The sequence below is a fragment of the Chiloscyllium plagiosum genome, unplaced genomic scaffold, assembly GCF_037043375.1.
Source record: "Chiloscyllium plagiosum isolate Xiang-an unplaced genomic scaffold, Cpla_swu_hap1 HiC_scaffold_16, whole genome shotgun sequence".
Taxonomy (NCBI): Eukaryota; Metazoa; Chordata; class Chondrichthyes; order Orectolobiformes; family Hemiscylliidae; genus Chiloscyllium; species Chiloscyllium plagiosum.
Genome location: NW_028270154.1, coordinates 43,044,398 through 43,057,245, shown reverse-complemented (window position 1 = coordinate 43,057,245; position 12,848 = coordinate 43,044,398). Strand labels below are relative to the sequence as shown.

The 12,848-nt window shown below is 42.3% G+C and overlaps 1 protein-coding gene across 4 annotated transcripts in view; it reads right to left on the bottom strand.

The window, feature by feature from the left end:
• Positions 1 to 12,848, bottom strand: part of LOC122556644 (CCR4-NOT transcription complex subunit 6) — an 87,394-nt gene that overhangs the window by 41,024 nt on the left and 33,522 nt on the right. For all 4 annotated transcript variants that reach the window (XM_043703610.2, XM_043703611.2, XM_043703612.2 and 1 more), the window contains exon 2: positions 9,210 to 9,331. In XM_043703610.2, coding sequence (XP_043559545.1) covers positions 9,210 to 9,321 — 112 coding nt within the window. In that variant the 5' untranslated portion in view covers positions 9,322 to 9,331. The remainder of the gene's footprint in view (positions 1 to 9,209; positions 9,332 to 12,848) is intronic.

Genomic DNA, 12,848 nt, shown 5'->3' with positions numbered 1-12,848 from the left:
TGGTGGTATTAAGAAGCCAAACAAAATTGAAATCAATGAGAATCAGGAGAATGAATTCCACTGGTTTGAGTCAAATTGTAACACAAAGGAAAATGGTTGTGGTCATTCATCTCAATTTGAGGAAATCAATAAAGAAGTTCTTCAGGGTGGAGTCCTAGACCCAACCGTTTTCAGCCGCTTCAATGACCTTCTCTCCATAAGGTTGGAAGCAGGAATCTTTGATGATTGATAAGCGATCCATCATTCAAGACACTAAGGTCTGCGTCTGCATGTCCACCTGGACAACATTCAAGCTTGGAGTGAAACATGGCAAGTATACATGCCATAAGTACAAGGCAATGACCACCATCAACAAGAGAGAATCTAACCATTACTTCTTGATATTCAAAGATATCAATTTCACTGAATTCGGTGCAATTGATATGTTGGTGGCTCACCATCAAGCAGAAAGTTCTCAACCAACCAGACATATAAATAATGTAGCAAAACACAAGAGGGAGCAATTAATTGTTGGGTAACTAGTTTCCAGATTCTCTGAAGCCATGTCACCATCTAAGAGGCATGAGGAAGAAGCATGGTAGAAGGGAATAACTCGGATTGTCACCAGCATCGAAAAGGAGCAGGAGATTTTATGGGCAGTAGGTAAAAGTGCAAGTCTAACACGACATCTCAGTTAAGTCAGGAGTTTATTGGTTGTTGAGTAGCAGTTGGTAGGGACTGTCTTCCAACTATTAATTTTGAAAAATGTAAAGTTTCTAAACTAGCCCAGAGAATGATAGGCATTTGAGAAAAAGCAGATTTGTTAGTCAGGATGAATAATTTCCACTTTCTACCAATCCCCAGCTTTTAGTAATATTACATAAGTAACTAAAGTCATAGAGCTCAAAAGTTAGTTTACTTACAAGCTAGACCGACGAGGATATCTTAACTCAGCCAAATGGAAAACTCATTCTTTAGACATGATTTGGAGATGCCAGTGTTGGACTGGGATGTACAAAGTTAAAAATCACAACACCAGGTTATAATCTAACAAGTTTATTTGGAAGCACTAGCATTTGGAGCGCTGCTTGGTGTTGTGTGATTTTTAACATCATTCTGTAGAATGTGGGAAGTCGTGGACGCTTCTCACAACATGGATGAGGCCATCTACAGGAAGCATCATTGGCAGCACAAGCTTGCCTCCATGTTTCAGAGCTCAAGTTGCAGCTCGAGTCACTGAGGTGCATCCACGAAGTAGAGGACTATATGGGTAGCATGTTCAGAGATGTGACCAAAGTACAAGTTAGGGGCAAACCAGGAAGATATGGAATGGGAGACTGCCAGACGTCTGAAAATGGGTAGGTAGTGCTGGAGGCTGACCAGTTCTCCAATCTGAACACTGTTGCAATTAATGGATTCTTGGATAAGTACTGTAACAATCTATGGTATGAAAGGTGACCCAGCTGTAAAAGGAGGGGAAGAAGGGGTATGGAATGATACTACTGATAAAAGGATTCTTTAGCTAGGGAAATAGGCAATTCTGCAGCAATCAATGTGGCTCTGGGATGCCTGTTGTGGCCTGGTGCTAGGGTCTAGGATGTTACAGAATGGCTGCAGGACAATCTTTTGATGAGGGGAACAGCCAAAGGTCATGGTCCACTTACGACACAAGCAGGAGAAGGATGCAATTCTGCAATTGGAATTTAGGGAGCCATACAGATGGTTAGTAAGCAGAGCCTCTTAAGTAGTCTCCAAATTACCCCCTAGTGCCACATGCAAGTGAATGCAGAAATATAAAGATAACACAGATGAATGTGTGGTTGGAAAGAAGATGCAGAAGGGAGGCCTTTAGATTAGTGGAAAATTTGGACTAGTTCTTGTGGAAATGACACCTGTACAAGCTAAATAAAGTTGGGACTGAATTCCCTGTAGGGAGTTTTACTAGAGTTACTGGAGAGGGTTTAAATTAAATTAGCAGAGATGAGGGAAACAAGAAAGTATATTAGAAAGTAATCTCAGGTTGCACAAAGTGCTGGGAGAAACAGAGAGCACTAGAATAGAGAACAGTACATTCAATATGTGGAGGCAGAATAAAGGGAGAAAGTAATGAAGTCTAAACAGGAGTTATACTACGGGCATGTAAATGCAAACAGCATAGTTCATAAAGGTTGGGGAGTTAAAAGGCAACAATTACTACTTGGGATATTGAGGCTGCATCATAAACCTGGCACAAAGAGGGTCAGAGAATCAAATTTCAACAACACAGATAATTGCCTTACGGCCCATTACATCTGCACTGCTCAAAAATAACCTAACGATTCTAATCCCATTTCCCAGCACTTGGCCCACAGCCTTGTATGTCTTTGCAACGCAAGTGCACATCTACCCCTGCTCATGACTCCACCCCCATTCCTCCCACCATCACACCCACTCGAGTTACAGGTTCCGCCCACACTCCCAGCTCTACACCCCACCAGACCCCAGCTCACAGCCCTGCCGAGTTTTCACCATCCCTCCAGACCTCCCCCTCTCTGAGGACGAACGATCAGTCCTCAGCAAAGGACTCACCTTCATCCCCCTCCATCCACGCATCAATGAATTTAATACATGCCGTGACGTCGAACAATTCTTCCGTCGCCTCCGCCTCAGAGCTTACTTTCACAATCAGGATTCCCACTCACCTTCAGAGGACCCCTTGGCCCACCTCCAATACACTGCATCCACCTGGACACCCCGCACTGGCCTATTACCTGCCCTCCACCTCTTCATTTCCAACTGCCGCCAGGACATTAACTGCCTCAACCTGTCGACCCACCCCTCCCCCACTCCAACCTCTCACCCTCACAACGCGCAGCCCTCCAATCCCTCTGCTCCAATCCCAACCTCACCATCAAGCCAGCGGATAAAGGGGGCGCAGTGGTAGTCTGGTGCACTGACCTCTACACCGCTGTAGCCAAACGCCAACTCGAGGACACCTCTTCCTACTGCCCCCTCAACCATGACCCCACCCCCCCATCACCAAACCATCATCTCCCAGACCATACAGAATCTCATCACCTCAGGAGATCTCCCACCCACAGCTTCCAACCTCATAGTCCGGGAACCCCGCACTGCCCGGTTCTACCTCCTTCCCAAGATCCACAAGCCTGACCACCCTGGCCGACCCATTGTCTCAGCATGCTCCTGCCCCACTGAACTCATCTCTACCTACCTCGACACTGTCCTATCCCCCCCGAGTCCAGGAACTCCCCACCTACGTTCGAGACACCACCCACGCCCTCCACCTCCTGCAAGACTTCCGTTTCCCCGGCCCCCAATGCCTCAACTTCACCATGGATATTCAATCCCTCTACATCGCCATCCGCCATGACCAGGACCTCCAAGCACTCCATTTTCTTCCTCTCCAGACATCCCCAACAGTACCCTTCCACCGACACTCTCATTCATTTGGCTGAACTGGTCCTCACCCATAACAATTTCTCCTTTGAATCCTCCTACTTCCTCCAGACCAAAGGGGGTAGCCATGAGCACACGTACAGGCCCCAGCTATGCCTGTCTCTTTGTTGGCTACGTAGAACAGTTGATTTTCCGTAATTACACAGGCACCACTCCCCACCTCTTCCTCAGCTACACTGATGACTGCATTGGCGCCACCTCGTGCTCCCGCGAGGAGGTCGAGCAATTCATCAACTTCACCAACACAATCCACCCTGACCTTAAATTTACCTGGACCATATCTGACACCTCCCTCCCCTTCCTGGACCTCTCCATCTCCATTAACGACTGACTTGACACTGACATTTTTTACCCACCGACTCCCACAGCTACCTGGATTACACCTCTTCCCACCCTACCTCTTGCAAAAATGCCATCCCATATTCCCAATTCCTCCGCCTCTGCCGTATCTGCTCCCAGGAGGACCAGTTCCACCATAGAACACACCAGATGGCCTCCTTCTTTAGAGACCGCAATTTCCCTTCCCACGTGGTTAAAGATGCCCTCCAACGCATCTCATCCACATCCCGCACCTCCGCCCTCAGACCCCACCCCTCCAACCGTAACAAGGACAGAACACCCCTGGTGCTCACCTTCCACGCTACCAACCTTCGCATAAACCAAATCATCCTCCGACATTTCCGCCACCTCCAAAAAGACCCCACCACCAGGGATATATTTCCCTCCCCACCGCTTTCCGCCCTGCGCAAAGACCGTTCCCTCCGTGACTACCTGGTCAGGTCCACGCCCCCCTCCAACCCTCCCATCCTGGCACTTCCCCTGTCACCGCAGGAACTGTAAAACCTGCGCCCACACCTCCTCCCTCACCTCTATCCAAGGCCCTAAAGGAACCTTTCACATTTATCAAAGTTTTACTTGCACATCCACGAATATCATTTATTGTATCCGTTGCGCCCGATGCGGTCTCCTCTACACTGGGGAGACTGGGCACCTCCTAGCAGAGCGCTTTAGGGAACATATCCAGGACACCCGCACCAATCAACCACACTGCCCCGTGGCCCAACATTTCAACTCCCCCTCCCACTCTGCCGAGGACATGGAGGTCCTGGGCCTCCTTCACCGCCGCTCCCTCACCACCAGACGCCTAGAGGAAGAACGCCTCATCTTCTGCCTCGGAACACCTCAACCCCAGGGCATCAATGCGGACTTCAACAGTTTCCTCATTTCCCCTTCCCCCACCTCACCCTAGTTCCAAACTTCCAGCTCAGCACTGTCCCCATGACTTGTCCGACCTGCCTAGCCTCCTTTTCCACCTATCCACTCCACCCTCTCCTCCCTGACCTATCACTTTCATCTCCTCCCCCACTCACCCATTATAGTCTATGCTACTCTCTCCCCACCCCCACCCTCCCCTAGCTTATCTCTTCACGCTTCAGGCTCACTGCCTTTATTCCTGATGAAGGGCTTTTGCCCGAAACTTCGATTTCGCTGCTTCTTGGATGCTGCCTGAACTGCTGTGCTCTTCCAGCACCACTAGTCCAGAATCCCCTCTTAATCTTCTTTAGTCTTAAAAAAAACCCCAGTCTGTCTAGTCTCTCTTCAAAACAAAAATCTACACACTAGGTAGCATTCTGGTCAATCTCCTCTGCATGCTCTCCAGTGTCATCACATTTCTCCCATAATTCAGAACTGTATGCAATACTCTAGCTGTAGCTGAACCGACTTATTCTACAGTTCCAATATAGCCTCTGCGCTCTTAAACTCTGCCTCGACAAATAAAAGCAAGTTATGGCTTCTTAACCATCTTGTCCACCTGTCCTGATGCTTTAAGGCACACATGCACAACAAGGTCCCTCTGATCCTGCATGGTTCCCAGAATCCTCCTGTTTGTCATGTATCCTCTGGCCTTATTTGTCCAGCCCAAGTCCTTCCCCTTAAACTTAGCCAGATTCAATTCCATTTGCAACTGATCAACCCATTCTGACCAGCCAATTTATGTTCTTAGCCTAAAGCTATTCTCCTCACTACTTAACATCCCATCAACCCCATCAGCAGATGTATGAGAACACCACCACCTACAAGTTCCCATCTATTCCACACTTTCATGATGGAATGACATTGCCATTTCCTCACTTAAAATCCACGGAATCGATAACAGCTCTGTGATTCTCTCCAAGCCATAAATGTTGCAGCAATTCAAGGCAGTGAACAGTGAACACATGACAATGTTGTTCCATCATGAAAGTGTGGAATAGTTGGGAACTTGTAGGTGGTAGTGTTCTCACATATCTGCTGATGGGCTTGATGGGATGTTAAGTAGTGAGGAGAATAGCTTTAGACTAACGGACATAGATGGGCTGGTCAGAATGGGCTGATCAGTTGCAAATTTAATTGAATCTGGCTAAGTTTGAGGGGAAGCACTTGGGCAGGACAAATAGGGCAAGGGAATACTTAACAGGAGGAATCTGGGAAACATGCAGGATCAGAGGGACCTTGATTGCATGTATACCTTATCTTCTTAAAGCTAGGCTTGTCATTCATGTACACATTACATTAATTAATTCTCAAAATCCCAAAGCACTTCACATGGTCACATAATACCATCAGGATGTGAGTTACAATCCTATTACCCTGTTTTACACAGCTTGAAACAGTACACAAGTCAGAAAGGGGATAACTCTCCAACTAACAATCCTGAACCAGTGCAGTGCACCCTGAAAACTCTATACAGAACACTGCAACAATAAGATGCGAACAAGAGGCTGTGTAAATGAAATCAAATGGTGGGGCACCAGTTGTGGGAACTAACTTTTACAGCCTTCTTTAAGTTTGAACATTATGACTGCACACATCCAGGCAAGTATTTTGAGACTATTTATTGAATTTATACAAAAACTTCAGGACATTGAAAAGGTAATTTTACAGCCAATTAAGCACTTGAAAAGGATTGCCCCTGCTGTAATGTAGGAAACCGCAACCATTCTGTCTACAAGACTCCCCAATCCAAAATGACATAGCACAAGAGAACATTTAGCATATTGTACCTGAGCTACTTAAGAGTCAGAGATGTACAGCATGGAAACAGACCCTTTGGTCCAACTTGTCCACGTCGACCAGATATCGTAACCTAATCCAGTCCCATTTGCCAGCACTTGGCCCATTTCCCTCTAAACCCTTCCTATTCATATACCGACCCAGATGACTTTTAAATGCTGCAAATATGCTCGCCTCTACCACTTCCTTTGGCAACTCATTCCATACATGCACCACCCTGTGTGTGAAAAGGTTGCCCCTTTAGGTCTCTTAATTCTTTCCCCTCTCACCCTAAACCTATGCCCTCTAGTTCCGGACTCCCCCCACCGCAGGGCAAATCCCTTGTCTGTTTATCCTATCCATGCTCCTGATGATTTTAAACCTCTATAAAAAGGTCACCCCTCAGCCTTCAAAGCTCTCGGGAAAACAGTCCCAGCCTATTTTGGCCTCTCCCTATAGCTCAAATCCTCCAACCCTGGCAACATCCTTGTAAACCTTTTCTAAACTCTTTCAAGTTTCACAACATCCTTCCCATAGGAAGTCAACCAGAATGGCACACAATATTCCAAAAGTGGCCTAACCAATGTCCTGTACAAGCGTAACATGACCTCCCAACTCCTATACTTAATGCTCTGACCAATAAAGGAAAGCCTTCTTCACTATCCTATCTACCTGCGACTCTACTTGCAAGGAATTATGAAGCTGCACTCCAAGAATTTTATTCAGCAACACTGCTTAGGACCATACCATTAAGCTTATAAGTCCTGCTCTGCTTTGCTTTTCCAAAATGCAGCACCTTACATTTATCTAAATTAAACTCCATCCACCACTCCTCAGCCCACTGGTCCATCTCATCAAGATCCCGTTGTTATCCGAGGTAACCTTCTTCGCTGTCCACTACATCTCCAATTTTGGTGTCATCTGCCAACTTACTAACTGTACCTCCTATATTCACATCCAAATCATTTACATAAATGACGAAAAGTAGTGGACCCAGCACCGATCCTTGTGGCACTCCAATGGTCACAGGTCTCCAGTCTGAAAAGCAACCCTGCTCTATCACCACCACCCTCTGTTTTCCACCTTCGAGACAGTTCTGTATCCAAATGACTAGTTCTCTCTGTATTTCAAGAGATCTAACCTTGCTAACCAGTCTCCCATGAGGAACCTTGTCAATCGTCTTCTTTATTTTAATAATGTCACAAGATTTACGTGCATTTTGAAAGGCATAACAAGTTTGTGGTGAACTTCAAGCCAACAGACTAATTTCTAATGGCTTTGCAGAACACCTATGTTCTGTCTGCAAAAAAAAAAGACTGAGCTTCCAGCTGCCTGCCACTTTAACATACCACTGTGTTCCCTGGTCAACATCGGTCTCAGATTTGCTGCAGTGCTCCAACACAGCTCAGCACAAGCTGGAAGATCAGCACCTCATTTTCCACTTGGGAACTCGGCAGCCTTCTGGACTTAATATCAAGTTCAACAAATTTTAGGGCTTGAGACACTGTTGTTACCCCAACCCAGGCCTCGTCATCACATTGGTTTGTGTAGTACCAGCCTATGTCAGTTACTAATAGCTCCCATTAGCAGCTATTCATTCCCCCAGACAGATCTTTATCCACTCCTTTGTTTTTCTCTCTTTTGAGCTCTATTTCCACCTACTGGTTACTTTTTGCCCATTCCCTTTAGCCCATCTGCTCTACAAATATCAGCATTTTCCTAGCTACATCAGTTCTGAAGATGGTACACTACACCTGAAACGTTAACTTTGATTTATCTCTACAGATGCTGCCAGTCTTTCCAGCAATTTGTATTTATTGGAGATCAACTCCTGACTCATACGCTTTGAGTTTGATAGAGAAACCATGCTGTGTGCAACTGAAATCATGAGTATAACAGATCAGGAAAGAACTGAAGGGCTCCTTTCCCTGCAGGATATTAGTGAACCATAAGTTTTTAAACTTTTGGTCTGGTAGCTTGCACAGTTTTGTTTTAGCAGCAGCCTACAAAATGGCTAGATTCATGGGCACAATTTCATAAAATGCAATAGTGGAATTTGAATATTCAAACCCTGTTGATGTCCTTTGCAGATCAAATTCTACTCTAGTCCAACATAATCTGATGATTGTGCCCAAATGATTTTCATATTTGATTCTTGCAGTTTAGATCAACAGCACAAAATTGCCCATTGTGCAGTTTAAGAATAATGGATGTCACTGCTTTTATATTGCATGCAATTGCAAGATTTTAATTGCATTCCAAATCTGCAATATCATTGCTTACCATAAACCAGTGATTCTAATTGTAACAAGACATCTCAAACGAGATAGTATGGGACTTTTGCTATGTTCTGCAGAGTACGAAAGTGCACAAATAAACAGTCCTCGCTCTGTGTAACTGGTAATTGACAAGAGGAAAATTCATGCTATAGTAGGGAATTCAACAGATAATCAGATGTTAACATTATCAGATGCTGGAACACAGTATATGGGGAATTTATATACATCTAGCTGTGCTGACAGTAAACAATGACCAAAATCGATAAACTACATTCCATTGCACTGAACAGCCTTTACAGTCAGGGCAAGTAAAACCTTTCTACAAATGTCAAGTTATATGATTATTTTCATACATCTCAGGAGAGTAAATGTGCATGCTGGTCTCAGGTATGCAATAGATTTTAAATTTAATTTTTAAAAATTGTATAAAAGTACATAGGTGAATTCATGCATAGTACTCACCACTGATTTCCAACTCTGCCCAGTATGATTTTTTCCCATTTGCTGCTTCTTCTGAAGACATAATTGTATACATTCTCCGGGGATCAGATGGATCATATTTTTCTTTGGGCATTCCGGTCACACTGAAATGGTAACAAATTAAATTTAATATGTTCACACTTCCTGACATGAAAAACAATATTATATGAATATAGTACATACTTGAGAAGATTGTGATCAAAGAAATTATAATCTCAGAAATAAAACTTAGGGTGACTGAAGCCATCATAAACTACACTTCTTTATCATCCACACCAATGCACCAAGACTGAACCAGACCATTCAAAACTTTGAGTCAGAGCTATGTTTCAAACCACACACCCTCTTGCCAGAACTAGTTACTTTAAGTTCAGCCATTACACTGTTTCGACAATTTCAGGTGATTGACTTTTTAAAATTCCCTTTGTGCTAGCCCCATATCTTTTCCATGCTCCAAGTGTATTTTTATAAATTCAAGTCCTGCGTTCAGCCAAGTTTACCCATCTTCGTTAACCCACCACCCCAAACTTCCATGCTATTCTCCCTAGTCTGTTAACCAATTTAAATTTAAAAATGGTGATTTTCAGTTCAACACTCCATAGTCTTCCAACTTTCATCTTTCACTATAGATTCTGGATAATCCTTAGAACATCAATGCTGGTAGGAACAGACTCTTCAAATGTTGGAGCCTCTCTTTTCCTCTGATTAATCTTCCAAAAAGGTATCTTTTCAAACATTATCAACCCTCATCTCTTGACAACATAGTGTTAATTTATTTGTTATCTATTCTAACTTCTGTGCAATTTCTATTATCAAATTAACATGAAAGATTTTAGAAAAGTTAAGAAAAAAAAATTGGATTATGGTAGAAAATTGGCCCCATTGTACTACAAATGAATTTAAGTGTAAAAAGATTATTAACTCAGATTTAACTTGAATCCACCCATTTACTTGTATGTTTCCTTTCTACAGACAAGTTTGCAGATGTGTCTTCATAACATTTTCAAAAAAAATACTTGAACACAACTAGTCCTCATTAGAATCTCAAATGATGTGGGGGAATGCAACAGAATTGAAATTTTACTTTGCTTTGTCCGTCAAAAAAACATTACTTCTTTATTTCATTCTCTATGGCTTTTGTAATTTCATTAATATACCTCCCCAAAGGAAACAATTTCCTTTCCCCCAAAATAACTAGCATCCAATGATGTAACTGATGCAGTTCATTTGTTGGAGGTCAAATCAGTTTCCATACAACCAGTTTCTTCACAGTTCTCCTCCTTAAATAATTCTAATAATTTACAATGAACAGTTTTAACAGCCTCAAATAGAAATGGATTTTAGCTAATGCAAAACTTTTCAATGCAGGTAACCTATCAAAACTATGAACCACTTTATCAAGGTGTATAAATGACATCAAATCAAAGGCCCACACAGATTCAAAATTTTCACTTAACGTGATTTCATGCAAATAAAAATCAGCATAAAATTTTCAAAGTCCATGTTTAAAAATTCTTACATTTTTCCTGGACAAACAGCAACTCAGAATTCAAATTTAAGCCACAGACCAGCAGCTTGAGAAATTTAAAAAGTGGATTTCAAAACATTCTGGAGGAAAAAAAAGTCACAGAACTAGAGTGTGTCCAAAAAATCTTGCTGAATTCCCTGAATTTCTTATAGGAAGGGTATTTGCCACATTTAGAACCATAAGAATATGGTTGACTTAACTGCAAGCCACTTAGCCTGTCAAACCATAATTGTGTGGTTTAAGATGACCATCACCATTCCAGAGCAACAAATGTCAACCTTGCCAGTGACACCTATGTCCAAAAAAACTACTACTTAAAAACCAGATTACCTATTTTAGTCTTTAAGCAAACTGCAGTCCTGGCTTTTATCATAGTTATTAATACAAGTAGCAACAGGATAGAGAGACATCTATTAAAGAAAATAGAATACTCCAGTTGATTTTGAAAGTATTAGGTTAATTTTGAGAAAAACAAGTGTTACTTTTCTACTGCTGAGATGCTAAAAAGACCTTTCAAGCCTTCAAATATCACGTATGAACATAAGATTATGAACAGTATGTTTTAAAAGAAAATGCAAATAATTTTCAAAACTCAATTACTAATAACCTATTTTTCCCCCGTACTAGTCAGGTTTTCAGATTCTCAGCACCTCTCTTGCAGAAAGATGCAATAGCTTGTTCAGTGTAGAGCATAAAAGGGAAATCAAAGATATTTATTTATATATTTGTATATGTTTTAATATTAAGTATTGCAAGTTTGGTTTCTAGTTTTTGAGTTAGCAACTGGAGAGTTTTCAGTGTGCCTGAAGTTCTTGCATGAGAATTCAATAAATGGATCAGATGCTTTAAAGTTTTTTTGGGATTTACTTTAATAATAAAGACAGAATGACATATTGCAGCCAGGTATACTGGCTTTTAGCAGCAGTCCTGGCTGCTTGTTTTTAAAAATACGTATTCAGTTTGGGGCAGTAAAGAGTAGAGTTCTCAGAGTCTGCAATATCTCTCATGCAACCAGCACCAGCCCCAATTCCATTTCCTGTGCATGCCATATGCCAGGGAGATTACTGTAATTCTGTAACAGTGGTGATTTATTTTAAGACAAGTGTTGGAAGCTGCCTTTAGAATTATGAGTTTGGGTACATTGGTTGTGTTTTACAATTGAACAAGATAAACAAGTTTCATTTTTTTGAAAGTTCATTCACAGGCGTCACCAGCTAGGCCAGCATTTATTGCCTGCATGGTGGTAAGAGTCAATAACATTGCTATGCATCTGGAAACACATGCAAGACAGACCAGCTATCAATGGCAGTTTCTTTCCCTAAAAGGACATTAGTGATCCAGATGGGTTTTTCCAACAATCAACAACAGATTCATGGTCTTCATTAAAGTCTTACTTTCACCAATTGTCATAGCGGGATTCAAACCCAAAGTGCTAGGGGACCCATTATCCGGGTCTTTCGATTAACAGTCCAGAGGCAACACCACTAGACCACTGTCTCCCCTATAGTTTAGAAAGTCCAGAGAGGTTCCTTAGTCTGAAGGAAAGTCCCCACAGATGAGAGAGAGCACACACGAGAGAGAGAGGATTTTGAAAAGTTTTGAGTTTGGAGCATTTCTATGAAGGATAGGATGTCTATAAAAAACAATGCTCCCCAAAAGGAAGAATATGTCAAGAAATAGGTTTCCTTAGAGCGAAGAGCTAGTGTTAGCCCCTGACCAGAAGTTCTGAGATAAACACTTGAAAAGATTTTTTTAAAGTACATTATAGCAGGTGTACAATAGCTCCAGAAAGAAGCTATCTGCAATTCAAGTTTTGGAAGTCACAAATAACAAAAGCTACTGAAGTGTTAGCTACAAAGATTCTGCTGCGATTATTGTACAAATGGTGTTTTGGGCACTATACAAAAACTACTTGGTTTCTTTTCAATACATAAAAAGGACTGTTTTGGGATTAATGGGAGTATGCTTTACTGTGCACTTAATATTTGAATTTGTATTGTAGCTAGATGGTTTGGTTTATTCTATTTTATAACAATTTGTTTCATAAGCTTGTTTCATTGTTAAGGAAAAACCTGTAGCATCACACAAATCTA